At 39.6% G+C, this 16,556-nt stretch overlaps 1 protein-coding gene across 5 annotated transcripts in view; it reads left to right on the forward strand.

Annotated features, from left to right (window-relative positions):
• The window catches only part of MYO5A (myosin VA), a 187,240-nt gene that overhangs the window by 155,022 nt on the left and 15,662 nt on the right, over positions 1-16,556 (forward strand). For 2 of the 5 annotated variants that reach the window (XM_070624215.1, XM_070624207.1), the window contains exons 30-35: positions 2,658-2,738; positions 4,548-4,746; positions 7,520-7,594; positions 8,838-8,931; positions 14,016-14,162; positions 16,212-16,366. In XM_070624215.1, the coding sequence (XP_070480316.1) occupies positions 2,658-2,738; positions 4,548-4,746; positions 7,520-7,594; positions 8,838-8,931; positions 14,016-14,162; positions 16,212-16,366 (751 nt within the window). The remainder of the gene's footprint in view (positions 1-2,657; positions 2,739-4,547; positions 4,747-7,519; positions 7,595-8,837; positions 8,932-14,015; positions 14,163-16,211; positions 16,367-16,556) is intronic. The other 3 variants (XM_070624196.1, XM_070624199.1, XM_070624201.1) reach the window with 3 other exon arrangements.

A 16,556-nucleotide genomic window follows, 5' to 3' on the forward strand; every position in this document is an offset into this window, starting at 1 on the left:
AATGGTACTATGACTTCTAGGGTGGGATCTTGATATTCGAGACCAGGTTTTTGTCACATTTTCTAAGAGGTTCTGAGAAAATCCTAACTCTGGTTTTATCCCATTTACTGTAACATGAGTGAAGTTGCAGACGGCACTTAGTTCCATCACTATTCACTTAAGAGCCTCAGGTGGGCTGACTGAGAGTACAGGATTTACACGGTCACTAAATGACTGAACTTTCCCGAAAGCTTTCCCTATAGCTGAGGTTATCACAAAGTGAAGGCTCATCTGTGGAATTCTTTCAGCCTTCCTACCACCCCCTACTTCTCAACAGGGCCTTCATTCTATTGAACTCTGAACTTAAAAGACTGCATGCTTAAACGAATGTGGTCAGCGATGATCACAGAGAAAGACAGTTCTGGAGATTTGTATTATCAGTGTGCAGCTGAGGTCTCCTGATGCCTAGTATCAGGATTGGTATACAGAAATACTTCACAAACTACAGAATATTGTCATGCAAAATGTAAGGTACTTGTTATCTTCTTTTTTGGGCAAGAGTGGAGAATGCTTTATAGAAGTACTTGGTTAAACTTAAATTTTAATTTATGAAGGTAAATTATAAGCATATCTTCTATCGAAGAATGTCTTAGTATAGCAAGAGCTCTACTGTACTGTTCATCCATCCACTCAGCTATTCGATCACCAGATATGTGTTGTGTGCCTGCTTCATGCCAGGCCCTGTGTCACACACTGGGAGTATAGCAGTAAGCAAGGTAAATACAATCCTTACTTTCACAGAGTTTATAGGTAGTTGGAGAGACAGCCAAGAGAATTTGGATTTCACTCCAATGACAGTGGAAGCTGTTGAAAGGTTTTAAGTAGGAGAATGATATATTTGAATTTTAGAAAGCCAGCCCTGGCTTTTATGTTGGAGAATAAATTGTAGTGGGACAAGATTGGAAACGTAAAGAGTAGTTAAGAGGCTATTGTTGTAACTGAATGACTGATTATGGTGACTTTGACTTGGTTGGTGGCAGTTGGGATTGAGAGAAACAGGACACTTTGAAACATACATAAGAAGATGAGGTCAGGAAGCCTTGTGGCTTATTGGACGTGTGCACAAGGGATAGGGACTTGTGGAGGGTGACTGAAGTGTCTGCCCCGGTACTTGGTTGGATGCACTGATGCCATTTCATGATCCTACGTCTGGGGTGTGGAAATAATCAATAGACTTACAAATATTGAATCTGAGGAACTAGAAAGACATCCAAGGAGAGAAATCCATTAGACAGTTGAAAATATAGACCTGGAGCAGGAGAGATGTGTAGTCTGATATATAAATTTTGAAGTCATCAGCATATAATAATGCAGTTGAGGCCATGCAAATAGGTCAGCTCTCCAGGGAGAGATGGTAGAAGGAAAACAGAAGAGCATTCTCTGGAATTTGTTTTGTGTAAACTTTGTATCAACAACAAAAGTCTAGGAGGAGGCATAAGAACCTGGGCTCCAGTCAGATAGCCCTGGGCTCCGCTACTTGCCAGCTGTAACCTCCACAGGTATCTTACTTCTAAGCCTCCGTGTCTTCCTCTGCAATGTGGCAAATCATATATATTGGGTTACTGGGAGAACTAACCGAAATAATAGATGTGGAAGGATGTAGAACAGTGTCTGACACTTAGCAAACACTCAAAAATATTGTTTTCACACCTTAGGTTGAAAAATCCTGTGATCAACTTTGTCATTATTATTTATTAATTATACATACTTTTAATAAAATCTGTCATTTCTCTAATATAAAAGCAGTTTCCCCAGGTCTTATAATTAATTTTTGATGCAAAAATGTTTTAAAAGTTGTGTCATAAAAGCTGAGAACTTTGGACATATTCTTATTTATAAATTACTCCTGTAAGAATTTTTTAAAACAATTTTGAAAATAGGAAATCAGATTTTATTAAGCTAAAACAAGTTCTTACCCAGAAGACTTAAAACTTCGTTTTGAGGGGCTGGCCCCGTGGCCGAGTGGTTAAGTTCGCGCGCTCCGCTGCAGGCGGCCCAGTGTTTCGTCAGTTCGAATCCTGGGCGCGGACATGGCACTGCTCATCAGACCACGCTGAGGCAGCGTCCCACATGCCACAACTAGAAGAACCCACAACGAAGAATACACAACTATGTACCGGGGGGCTTTGGGGAGAAAAAGGAAAAAATAAAATCTTAAAAAAAAAAAAAAAAAACAACTTCGTTTTGAAATGGATTGGGAAGATTGCCACATGAAGACAGTAGCTGAAGTTTTCATTCCATATGTGTGACTGTGTGGTTAGTCTCTAATATAATATGTGACATATAAGATCATTCTGCCAACTGAATAAAACGTTAAAAATGAACCTCTTTCTCACCTTTTCAGTCGTTTCTTATTTTGCAGAAAAAAGAGCTCTAGATCCTTGATTTTTCTTGATTTAATGGATACCCATTTATGTGTGATGTTACATGTTACCCATTTTTTTTAAATTAACCAAAAATAATTTCTGTGGTAACGTCTTAAAGTCATCTGTAATTAATAAAAACAATCTTATTGACAATAAAATATTGAAATACCATGTGCTCCTCTTGACCATCATCATCTCATTACCATCCTGTGTCCCTTTGTGTTTTGCATTGTTGTTCCTTTTGCATGGAAGATCATCTGCTATGGATTGCCATGAGTTGAATGAGGATGGAGAGCTGTGGCTGGTTTATGAAGGGTTAAAACAAGCCAACAGGTTATATTTGTCTCCTCACAATGGAATGTTATTAATTTGTTGTTTTTCTTACTAACAGTGGCGTCCTGACTTTAACTTCTGTATTTCTTGTACTTTAATTGTCTTCCTGGGTAAATTTCAGTAAAACTTAGAACATTCAACCAAAAACATTCTTAAAAACCTTCTCCACTAAGGGATGCTATTAAAGTTGAAATGGATTGATGGTGAATATAAGAGTTGCGGCCCATAAGTGAAGGATGCTCCTAGAGTTCTCTTCAGACGCTAAAAATTTGTGAATATCTCACTAGGAGTTGGAAGAAAGCCAAAACCTTTGAACTAGAGCCCAAACTACTGTTGGAGAGATTAATCCCGATTACTTGGCAGCTGCTTGTTTGGAATGATGATCAATCTAAAGGATACATGTGCCTGTGGCAGTGTGGCTACATTCTTACATATGATTATCATGCTGCCTAACAGCAGTATTAAGTACATGGTTTGGCATTCTGTGTGGTTATCATGAAATTCAAATTTATGAAACAGCAAATCAGGAGGGGTTCCTGCATTGCTGCAGTTCAAAATAATTCCCCAAACTCAGTATGTTAAATCTGTTTAGGAGACAGCAGACAAAACTGAAACAGCGACACCTTTCCAGCACAGACACTCTTCTGCTCTAGTGATATTTGTATCTTAAAAATCTCATAAAAATACCATTTTACTGATTAAATTTTATAAACAGTATACTATTCATTCAGGGGGCTTCTGCTTATTCTGCTTTGTTTGTTCTAATCATAAATCATTGTCATTAACTTTGTGGTGTTATTGGTTCAAATCCTTTTGAAATTTTATAATCACTAAAATATTTTTAGTCTGCTGCTAACAGTTTGCTTGCAATGGCATCGTAAGTTTTGCCCAGCAGTTGGTAACCAAAGGGATTAGAATAAAAGAGTGTCTTTTCTTTCTTCATATTGGTTAATTCCTACCCATAACGTTGTTTGTGTTTGGAAGAGGGGTGAATGTAGAAGTCAGGGTGTGTGGTAAAGGGAGGATGCTATTTCTCTGTATTCTCACTGCCAGTGGCCAGCCTGCTTGGGGACGCAGCTGACTTGTATGTTTGCTCAGAGAACCAGTAACCACTTTGTTGGTCCTATTAATATTTATGTTCTAAAAACATGTCTTGTTAGGATTCTGTTACTAATATGGAAATTTATAGGGAGAGAAAAGATGACAAATTTAGAAAATATATATATGAAATTCCAGAACTGTCTATCTGCTTTGGGTAAATCTGTGTATATTTCAGAGTACCACTCCAACCTTTCTGTCCTTCAGAGATAAGAGTAGAAAGTAAAAATGGGCCCTGGTCACACCCTCTGCCTGAAATTGTTAACACTGAAATTCTTGAAGGCATATTTAACTGGATGGGGAGTTTGTAACCTAGCCCTCTATCGTGCAGAGTTATTTTGCAGGAAAGGTCCTGTCTTTGCCAACTTAAATGCTAGTTTGTAAATGTGGTAAGCCAGGTTAAAGCTATGTCTTTTAATTGATTATTTTAGTCACCATTTCCTATGAACCTTTCAAAAGAGCTAAAATGCTCCTGTTTCTCAGGGCCTTTGAGAACTTTGTATTTGTAGCAGGAATTCAGAAAGACACCAATATGAGAGCATTCATTTCTGGCCTTTGTTTGAATTTCTTGACTTTAATCAAGTCAGAAGTTACACAGACACTAAAGAGCACCCACTTTTCCTGCCCTTGCAAGTGAGCACGAAGCCTTGCACCCACCAGGCAGGGACTCTAGGGTCATCTCCGTTTCCTACCTGTGTGGCTTCTCCACAGGCTCCTGGAATCCCAGCTCCAGTCGCAGAAGAGGAGCCATGAGAATGAGGCTGAAGCCCTCCGCGGGGAGATCCAGAGCCTGAAGGAGGAGAACAACCGGCAGCAGCAGCTGCTGGCCCAGAACCTGCAGCTGCCCCCAGAGGCCCGCATCGAGGCCAGCCTGCAGCATGAGATCACCCGGCTGACCAACGAAAACTTGGTAAGAGGAGGTGCCTGGGCCCACACACTCAGCCAGAAGCGCCTGGCCCTGCAGGACGGTCCTAGTTTCTTTCTTTTTAAAGATTTTATTTTTTTTTCCTTTTTCTCCCCAAAGCCCCCCGGTACATAGAGTTGTATATTCTTCATTGTGGGTCCTTCTAGTTGTGGCATGTGGGACGCTGCCTCAGCGTGGTTTGATGAGCAGTGCCATGTCCGCGCCCACGATACGAACCAATGAAACACTGGGCTGCCTGCAGCCGAGGGCGCGAACTTATCCACTCGGCCACGGGGCCAGCCCCAGTCCTAGTTTCTTTTTGATTAAACCCATCTTTCATGGCTGGAAAACTCACTGCTCTCACTTTAGCAGAGACAGAGTAAGGAAAATGACTGGTGGTGGAAGTGGTGGTGTGCGCACGTTGTTCTCACAGAGGGCTCTGGCACGTCTGAGCATTCTCAGACCTAACCTGGAGAGTCTAGAAGGTATCACCTGACTGTGTGCTGGGCTTTGGACGTCCTTGAGAACTCGGGTGACCTGCTTCCTCCACTTCAGCTGCTGATTCTCTGCCATTTGAGGAGGTTTATTATGTGGTTGTCACAACAGAGACTGGGGGCAAGCTTTGTTCACCTTTGCTCCCTAAGCAGCCGCTGAGGCTATCCCAGCCTCCATCTCCAGCAGACAAGTGGGGTTAGCATTACGGTCAGGGCAGGTGGTTGCCAGAGCCAGTCGGGGCTCTAGTTGACACTGGATGGAGCTCCCAGGTCAGGGAGGAAGAACCTCAAGATTCAAGATTATACGTTTTTGATTCTTTTTGATAGAATTTGTGCAGTGAATGAGAAGGTTTTTTTTTCCCTTCCCAGATTCTGAAGGCTGGCAGAGAGTCCAAGTTTTTTCTTTTTCTTTTACTTTTTTCCTCTTTTTTCTTTTTTTTTTTTGCAGAAAATATTTCTTCCTCAGTCACAAAATAACTTTTATTACAGACTTACAGATTTTTTGGGGTTGGGCTTGTTTTTTGGGATTTTTTTGCTGAGGAATACTCGCCCTGACCTGACATCTGTTGCCAGCCTTCCTCCTTTTTTGTATGTGAGCCACCACCACAGCATAGCCACTGACAGACGAGTGGTGTAGGTCTCTGCCCGGGAACCAAACCCAGGCCACTGAAGCAGAGTGTGCCAGACTTAACCACTAGGCAACCAGGGCAGACCCTTACAGATTTTTTTAATCTACTTAAGTTTGATAAATATATTTATTAAATTAAGTGATTGAAAAGTTATAATTCCACATTTCTATGTAAAATCTATATTGTAGTGTCAGCCTGGTTTTGAGAAAACCTGTTTAGGATTGGTGGTGATTTGCCCTTTTTTGTTTCAATTCAGGGTTTTAATGACCTATAATAAAATAGTTTGAATTTTCATTGAAGATTTAACGAGCTGAATTATCCCTTCATTACTCCATTAGTGATCATTTACATTACAAATAGTTTTCTAGTGTCATCTGTTCAACCATGTTTTATATTAATTAGAGGCAAACCTAAAAGCATTCTTTTCACAGTCTGTCTGTCCCTCTGAGGACGGCTTGCTGAGTGAGGCTCCGTTATGGGAGTGGAAGAGGGTGAGAGCAAGTGTTTCCAAAGTGACTGAAATATCACTAATTTGTGGGGGAAAATTTTCTGATTCATGGAATATTTTTGAAATGTTTTATTGCTCTCAAGTATATTGTTGCTTAAATTAAACTAACCATGCTTTAATGCCGGCAAATTGATAAATATCCTGAATAATATAATAACAATTGGTCAGCATATAAATTCTGTGCTTATCAATGATTGTCTTAAAATACAAGGTGAAACCATGAAATCAAGATGCTTTTGGGTGGCAGATTCCCAGAGTTTTTTCACTAAGTTGATTAAGATTTCCCTTGCAACCTTGATTGCAGTATTAATTTTCTTGGCAGTTTTTCATAGCTAATCAAAGATAGACTAAGCCCCCAAAGGTAGAGTCTAGTTAATGAGTTTGTCTGAGTTTTAGGAAAGCCCTTCGTAGGTCAGCTGCTTCTCCTGCTTCACTGACTACTAATTCAGGAGAATGGATTCAAACTTAAGCACAGGGAATGATGCGCTTGTTCAAAATCATTATAGTTTCTTAATCTCAATGTGCATTTCTTTAGGAAACACTTAAGCAGGATATTAAAGCAGCAGTGGACCTAGGCTTGGTGTTCTTGGAAACTCTACCTGCCTAACCCCCCCAACACCTACCCCCAACCCAAAGACAAAGACAGTTTTCTCCCTCAGCTAATGAACGTGCTTCCCAGGCCTCCCCCATGCTGCCTTTCAGGGAAGGAAGGCACACGGCTTCTCACCAGCCCTTCTACCTTCAAACAAGATTGCCAACACTGCTGTTGTTCACGCTTTCATTTTATTTGCCTGCCTCCCTCTTGCTGCTGCTGGCAGCAAAAAAGTGCAACAGCTTGTGAGCAGGTCTAAGGAGTAAACAGCAGCCTTATCTGTGGAATACGGACCAGCGCTCTGTTCACCTGCTAAATGATAGCACCCTCGCCATAGCCTGTTTCCTCTGAGCATGTGAAAATATATGTATATAGATAGTTAGAATCATCTATACTAGGAAGATCAGAGGGCAATGGCAGATGACAGATCAGAGCATTTTGAGCAGAGACAGTTTCATTGTGTTTTAAAATATTTTTAAATTGATTTTGCTGAGAGGTAGCATTCCTCTCAAAGACACAGAAAAAAAACAAATGTCCATTGTGCCTGTTTTTTCAGTATTTTGAGGAATTATATGCAGATGACCCTAAGAAGTATCAGTCATATCGGATTTCACTGTACAAACGGATGATTGTATGTAAACTCAGAGTGCTTTTCTGTCGCTACTTCTGGCCCTCTGTAACTGAAGAGCACACTCCTGCCCGCCCCTCCCCAGGAAGTCTCTTTGGTGAAACCTGTTTCTCCCCACAGCTGTGTTTAGCCCGTGGTGTCACCTCTCTCAGTGTCCTGCGTCTGTTGTCACGTTTGGTTTGTTATTAACGCTAGGCTTACAGTGTGATGGAAGCAAAATGTGATTTGAAAGATAAAGTGAAATCCAAGAAGCAGAACTGAACACATTGAGATGTCAGCAACTGTTCCCTTGGAATCACAGCTCCAGTATCTCAGTCAGCCCTGTCTAAGCTGGAGAATGAGTGAATATTTGTATTTGTAAACACTTCTTCCCCATAACCTGAATAACAACCACAGATATCACTGATTCATTTCCATTCTAAGTTTCAAGGATGTTATCGTCCAGTGTCTTCTTAATTATCGATCTTTTAACTATGCCTGTCATTGAGAGAACTCTTGACTAAATAGAGAGCCAGTCATCACAAACCTTTTTACCCCCTCCCCTTGGATGTGCTTCTTTTTTCTCTTTTTGCAGAAAGCATTTGGAATTACCTTCTTTTTTTCTCTATAAGCAAAATTATATCACTTGCGAGATTTTATGGGTGTGTTTTGCCGCCTGCCACCTGGTCCTAGGTCAGTAGACCGCTGTTTATCCTGTTCTCTGTGGTTATTTTTTCAAGTTATCTTTTAATTCCCCAAACTTCTTAACTTTGCTTAGGTTACAGAACTAATTTTAGCTTCTCCAAAGGGTGGGTGTCGTAGAGACAGCGCTTCACACACGTGGGTGTCGGTCAGAAACTCCTACCCAAGTTCAACCAGCCTTGAAACTTCCCTCAGAGCTTTTTGTGTGTTCATAAAAATTTATTTTGCCCATTCCCTTTTAAAAGAAAACCTTCCACTGGAATAGCATGCATTTTATGAGCATTTAATTGTTTTACCCACATGGAGCTTACTGGCAAAGGCTCCCCAATTAAGCCTGCTGTCCATCACGCTGTAATGGATTTTACCGCATTGTATATATTTAACATTTGGCTTTTATTGTAGCTGCGTTTCCCACGCCTGCCAGTTTTAGCCAGATGGTGGCTCCACCAACGAGCTTTTATGTAAAACTAACTGCTGTTTTTGTGATTTTGTGTCTGCTTTCCTTCTGTGCATTTTAGAAGGCCTATTTTGATCTTTCTGTTATATTTCTCATTTTGATCTTTAGGATTTGATGGAACAACTTGAAAAACAAGATAAGACTGTCCGGAAACTGAAAAAACAACTGAAAGTATTTGCCAAAAAAATTGGTGAACTAGAAGGTATTTAAACATGTTTTTACACCAATTGCTGAATCTTGATTTTGTATTACTATACTAGTGGCCTAATAGGTTTGCATGCAAATATTAGGGATGATAACAAAAATGACTTTTAGAAACCTGGTCTCTGTGGAGTGGAAATTTCCACTGCAAGGTTGGGGAAAATGTTCTTTTCATGGTAGTAATAATTTACAAAGGGAGAGAATTCATTCAGCAAACATCTAATGACTGTCTTCTATATGTCAGGCACTGTGCTAGGCGGTATAGCATAGAGGTTAAGAGCATAGATTCTGGAGCCAAGTTTCTTGGGTTCAAATCTTGAGTCTTCTACTACTAGTCATCTGATACTGGGCAAGTTACTGAACCTCTCCATGCCTCAGTTTTTGTACCTGTTAAGTGGAAATGATAATGTTGTTTACCTGACATGGTTTGTAAAGATTAAGTGAGTTAATATGTGCCATGTATTTAGTATAGTTCCTGACACATAGTAGATGCAATACACAACTTAGTTATTATTATTGTTGTTGTTTTTATTATTAAGATGAGTAAGATAAAGTCTGTGTCCTCAAAGAACGTACCATGTAATGGAGAAAAAAAGAGGTAAATAAGAAAAAATGAATTATGATTATAAAGAAATAAGATTTTTTAAAACATCTCGTGAGTTTTATATGGTGATGATGGGAAAACACCTTGAGAAATAACCAGATATCAGTTGTTGTGTACAAATGAATCTTGCCTTGTGGATTAGTGTCTTTGTTCCTTCAGTAAGTATTTATTTAGGTGCCAGGGATATAGCAGTGACCAGGGCTAAAGCCAGAATCTAGGCTTATTCCAACCAATGCTCTCGTCGTTCAAGAGATTAGAGACCCTTTGTGGAATTGCCTTCAGACCTATGCAAGCTATTGTCATTTTGACCAAAAATGATACTGTGCAGTCTGATTACCCATCTATTCTCTCAGTGTCACTCTGCATAATTTTTACTTGGCTCAGAGGGTGAAGATTCCCCATCACTGGGAATGTTCAAAAGAATCTACCATGATTAACTCTGATGTGGTTTTCAGTCCTCCAACATGCCAGGCCCGTCATCACTGTTCCTTCTCTTTGGTCCTCCTGCTTCTCTTGCTCAGCTCCTGCTCATCCTTTGAGAAGAGTCATATGTCACATCCTCAAGAGCAGCCTTTCCTGATCACTCAGACAGATCTGATGGCTCTGCCCTCTATGTACTGCAATTTGCCTCACATCTTTTGTAGTTTTCCCTGTCATATTTTCAGCAGGTTTTCTGTTTGAATTACTGGCTTCCTCAATGGACTGTGAGCTTCCCAAGCATGGGGACCACCTGTTATTTCCCTTTGTTTTCACAGCACCTAGCGTAGTGTCTGACCTATCATAATCATCCCATAAATGTTTGTTGAATGAATAAATAAGTTTCAGAAATATTTAGAATAGCAACATGGATGCTTGCTTTGAAGACAGTAATATTCCCTTGGATGTGCAAATGCTAAAATATTTGTTTAGAAATCAGACAGATTACTTTGCAGTCATATTTATATATAATCCTTTAGCATTATGTGATTCATATATTACATTAAAATTTTGAGCCTCCAAATCACACACACATGGGCTATAATGTCTGTTGGCAGAACTTAAAAAATCTTTATTCAGAGAACCTTTCTGCACTTAACTCTGCACTAATTATATCATGAGGTGATAATTAGACAGTAAAGTATTGGCTTGAAAGAAACTGATTTTAAGGGTATTAACTTGTGAGATTATTTTTAAAACCCATAATGGTTCCTTTGCCATACGTTAGTAAATTTTGATAAATAGAAAAGTCACTTACTATTTTAAGCTTTTACTCAGCATTCTTTGATATGTATACTTTTAATTGAAAAAGTAAATTAGAATCTTTCAAGATATTAGCAATTTTAAGCCATTATCAATCATAAATCAAGTTCATCCGTTAAACTATCCTGCCAGCTATGTTCTTAAACTTTTAAGTAGCATTTGAGAAGGCAATTCATAGATTAAACAAAAAAGGCATTTTAATATTCTTAAGAAAAGTTATGTCTAAAGAATAAAATGAAATCGATTTATGTGACTTGGGTACTTGCTGAGTACAGTGTCCCCACCCCTTCCCAAAATTAGAGAATAAAGGGGACAAGCTCCTCCAACATTGTTCTCTTCCTGTCCCTTTATCCCCGCATTATACAGAAAATACTGGCAACCTTGTGAAACAAAGTACCTTATAATATCTAAAAGTTTTTTTTATATTTTTCTTTATTATGCTTAAATTCTTCTATCTTAAAATAGCAAGACTTGCCTCCTCCTATGGGCTGCACTTAATTAAGGAGACTCATTTAAAAGCCAATGAAGACTTTTCTTTTTAACTGCCACATATATAATTTTTAGCAGAAATTATGTAGTTAAATGGAGAGTGTTTCAAAATTTGATCTGCTTTGTGCTATATTTTAATCTAGGAGTGGGTGTTCCATCTCAATTTTCATTCTCAGGGAATTTAGACCTAAAAGAATTCTAGAAATCAGTTAATTATTTCATTGGAGAAAAAAAGCTGAAGCTCAGAAACCATAAGTGGCTTCAAAGGTCTCAGCCTAGTGACCAAACTAGGACTAGAACCCAAGCCTTCTGAGGACTTCACTCCTTTGTCTCATATTTTCCAACAGAATCTCTCTACTTACAGGAATTTATTTGACTGTCTTGATTAAGCCTGAGATCAAGAACTTCCTGGTACTAAATTGATGAAAAATAAATTTTTTAAAAAACTTCCTTTCCCTTTCCAGGACAAAAGTTTCAGAAATATTTTTCCCTCAAGTACAAAGAATCTAGAAAATGGAAATAGAGCTTGCTTCAGATCTTTCTAGAAGGATGTCTGTATTATTAGATGGACCCTTGGACTGAATGACCCCCAGAGTGTCTTGAGTCTTTGAAAACTGGGGTGGTATCTGGGCTTACACAAGGCTTGACATTTTATTTTAATTAGTAAATGATCTGCTGAATAAATCAAAGTTATATTGAGCTGACAGCTATATTTTATCTGTGAGTTTTTGTAGACTCAAATCTCTGGGGAGAATTCAAAAGCAGAAAGAAAGATTTTAATGAAAGTATGGCACATTTTGTCTGACATTTTTGTTCAGAACCAAAAATATCTTGGCTAGAGATTTTGCAAAAGGAAAGTGAAGCTTTCTTTTAAAACATAAAACTCTTATTAAAAATATTCACCATATTTCATAAATTCTCAGGTGCACACTTTTTCACATTTTAGCATCTCTGAAATTAGGATGTGTCTTACAGCGCTGATGGGTTGTAGCTTAATTGGCAGTGATCATCCTTCACTATTATATGAAATAATGGTCTATCTCTCCATCAATGGCACCTTAGATATGATGAGATCAGTAGGTTTAAAACATTCTCTTTGGATTATATGGAGTCCAAATATGTACATTTATTGATAAACTTAGGTGTTGAATCTATTTCCTCCCAGTTTCCCCTCTTAGGATTGTTTCTGTGGCTTAAAGCGACTAGTAACATAGATGGCAGGGATTTTCTTATTTTGTATTTTATACGCAGCATGTACATGAGCTGGGACGGCCACTGTGTGCTGATTCCGAGGTCCTCATGGTGTTGTATTTAAACTGACTCCAGAAATAATTTACGTAAGACTCAAGAGTCTGAATCTCCTGTCTCTTGTATAGAGGCGTACCTTTTGTGTCTGCATCGTGCAGATGAAACACTAGCAGCCTCAACTCTGATCTGTCCATTCACAATGTGATCACTCGTTAGGTATCATAGTGTTGGTGGACGGTGGTGAGTTTCAGCGCTGATAGTCCCGGGGTGTGATGCTGCAGCGGGAGGCGGACGGGCTGTCACCAGGCTCTCTGCCACATAAGCAAGGGCACTGGCAGGTATTGGTGTTCTCTGTGATAACCTCGTCCTGTGGAACTGGCTTCCCAGAACTAACACAGGAAATTGCCCAGAGTGACAGGAGAAGCACTTCTGATACCTTGTGGAGTCGGCAACAGTAAACTTTCTAATGCATCTGATCTGCATTTTGTTTGTTTGAGTACAATCTCTGAAGGCAAACTTAATCCATGCCTACATAGATTTCTTACCTGCCCCTCTTCCTGTAGATAAAAGAATTAAAAACCTGCTTACTAGCATATATCTCCACAAATACCATCATAATCGTGTGTTCCCTTCCCTTCCCTTGCATTTCCCATTCAATTCTCAATTTTGAGATGAAATTAGAAACTTTTTTTCACCCTTAGCATAACTTTTCTCTAGCAGCTTCCATTGACAGTCGTAACCGTTTTTGACATCTGAAAGGGTTGTTAACCAGTGGTTGTGCTTCAACGCTTGCATCTTCATGGTAGGACTTTGGGCACTTTACTAAAAACAAAGAAACAAAAGACAGTAATATTTAGGAAATCATATTAAATAAAGGCTGTTTTATCTGCCCTTGATTTCTTTGGGGCTGAGGGCTGGCAGGGGAAAGTTAGGTCTTTGCCTTATTTGAAGCCTTTGTGAAAAATAAACATTTCACATGGACTTGTGTGAAGAAATCCTCTTCTACCAGCTATGTTGATGTGGTTTAAACTGATTGCAAGGATACATGTAAAAGAAATTGCTCTTTTTCTTTAATGACTAGATTCATAGAACTAAAGGTGAGGGATAATCTTTTGTACTCTTGCTGCCTCTTTGGAGAATATTGTTTTTTCCTTCTGAGAATTAAGGCCTAAATATCTTTAACCGTTTATGATTGGTTCTAATTAGTTAACTAAGAGGTTAAATCACTTACTTTGGGGACATTTAGTCTTAATACAAAGTAAACCTTATTACAAAAAAATGCTTTTGTATCAAGTAAAGTTCTTTTATGTTGACAGTAGCCAAGCACCATATAATTTTGCCATCTTTCCACCCAATTTTAGCAAAAAAAATTTAAGAAAGGACAATTAATTGGCAAATACAGCAAGTTTCTGTTGTTGTAGAGTTCATTTAAAATTAGAGGAACATGGAACCCTCTCATCTTTTCTATCTGGAAAACATGTTTCCTTTTTTTGTTTCTTGTGAAGTGGGCCAGATGGAGAACATCTCCCCAGGACAGATCATTGATGAACCCATCCGTCCAGTCAACATTCCCAGGAAAGAAAAGGATTTCCAAGGAATGCTGGAATACAAGAAGGAGGATGAGCAGAAACTTGTTAAGAACCTGATTCTGGGCAAGTATTTTCTGCATAGGATTAAAGGTCTTTCTGGTACATATGTGAGTAGTGGGAGACTAGCACTAAGTTTTGAAATAGTCAACACCAACTTCTGTCGTCATCATTACCGACTGTGCATTACATGCTTTGGTAGCATCCTGATCACATCACACATTATCAGTCAAACTGCAGGGACACTTGCCTAGGACCCACCCCAGGGGGTCCCTTGACACCAGGCCTTCTCAGCTTGGGCTACACATTAGAATAACGTGGGAAGCTTTTGAGAAGTATTGACGTATGGGCCCCTCTACAGACTAATTACATCAGAATCTCTAAAGGGAAGAGCCTGGATATGTCTAGAGGTGTTTTTTTCAATCTTTCAAGGGATTCTGAAGTGTAGCCATGTTGAACACCATAGCTCTAGGCCGTTTAAGTTCCTGAATTTCTCTTTTTCCTTAATTCCCTAGAAAAGTGCATCACTAAATATATCAAGAACAATAGTTCAGTTATAGGGAAGAAACAAAAGAATTAAGGAAAAGATTCCAGCAATGGAAGGAGAGGAGCAGACAAAGGAAATGGGAGTCAAAGCAGCATTTCAGAGCAGCGTAAGGCCCCTAAGACTGGGTGTGAGCCCACTAGCTCTGCAGAAAGACCTTTTAGGGAGATGGGAAATGATTAGGGAGTGCACACAGACCTTAAGTTGTGAACTGAAAACGCTAGAATCCTCTCCTTTCAGCCTCTGCATAGCATTCCTCCCGCCAGGTGCCAGGGCGACAGCAATGTGATTGGCAGTTATACCTAATTTAATGTTCCCATGGTTCATGGCATTGAACTTAGTACTATATATAGGTGCAGAGGCGCTTAAGTTTCAACATGATTGTCAGTTAGCAAAACTGTGAAGGAGCCACTGGTTATTAAGCATAGAGGTAACAAAGATTCATCGATTCGGTAAATATTTAGTGAGCTCCTACCATGTGCTAAGCATTTCCTAGGTACTGAGTAATGAACAAAGCCAAGTCCCTATTCTCATAGAGCTTACATGAGGGGGGATAAAATAAAGATGAAATGAGAAAGAAGGAGAAAGAGTCAAAGCAGGAGTACTAGTTTATACAAAGTTGATAGGAAAGGCTTCTTTGATAAGGTGATCTTCAGACAGAGACCAAAGGAAGGAAGCAAGTCGTGCTGATCTGAAGAAGGAACATTTCAGGCAGAAAACAGTAAATACATAGGCCCTGGGGTGGGAGCATACCTGGCATGTTCAACCGACAGCAAGGAGACCCAGTTAACTGGAACACAGTGAGCTGGGGAGGGGCAATGGGCAGATTACACAGACCATGGTGAGATTTCGGGTATTGTGAAAGAAAGAGATGAGAAGCTACTTGGAAGCTTTTCTGAACAGAAGTGATGTGATCTGACCTACATTGTTTTATAGAACTACTCTGGCTGTGGTGTGACAGATGTCCTCCTGGGAGCAAGGCATGAATCCAGGAGACCAGTTTGGAAGCCCTCGCTATTCAGGAGAAGATGATGGTGGCCTAGACTAGGGTGGCTAGTAGAAAAGTAGTTGGATTCTGGCTATGTGTTGTATGTAGAACCAACAGGATGTGTTGATGGAAAAGATGTGTGCTGTGAGAAAAAGAAAGGAAGATGACAACGTTTATAACCTGAGAAACTAGAAGACTGGAACTGCCACTTACTGAGATGGGCACAGCTCCTGGAAGAGCAGGTTCCACAGGGAATCGAGTTTGGTTTGGAATGGGCTCAGTTTGACATGCCTGAGCAGAGATGGCAAAAGGCAGTTGACGTGAGACTGGAATCCAAGGGAAAAGTCAGAGCAGGAGATATAAATTGCGGAGTTGTCATTGTATAGACAACCAGGATTCACATGTCCCCACCCTCAGGAATTTCTCCACTTAATGAGCTATTAAAATATGCTTTTTTATATGACTTATTTACTCTGAATGATTGAACTCTTACATGAGAGCTGTGCTTTTATATCTCACAAAGCATTCCTCATGAAGACTTTCAGAGTGCTATAAGATTATTTTTCCTCTTTTCTCTTTTCAGAACTGAAGCCGCGTGGTGTAGCAGTCAATTTAATTCCAGGGTTACCAGCATATATCCTCTTTATGTGTGTGCGACATGCTGACTACCTGAATGATGATCAGAAAGTAAGGTCATTGCTAACATCAACAATTAACAGCATCAAAAAAGTATTAAAGGTCAGTTCATGTCAACAAATTCTCCTAATGAATATTATTGATGAGAGAATCTGCACAGAGGTACTTTTCCTTCCTTAGACTTTAGCTTAGTTGCCAGTTATGAACACTTCCCAGTCTTAACCGACACCTTCCGTTGTAAGAAACAGTCTTTCTTGCCACATGTCTATATACCATCTTTCAAAACAGGGCT

Source organism: Equus przewalskii, chromosome 1 (genome assembly GCF_037783145.1).
Source record: "Equus przewalskii isolate Varuska chromosome 1, EquPr2, whole genome shotgun sequence".
Classification (NCBI taxonomy): domain Eukaryota; kingdom Metazoa; phylum Chordata; class Mammalia; order Perissodactyla; family Equidae; genus Equus; species Equus przewalskii.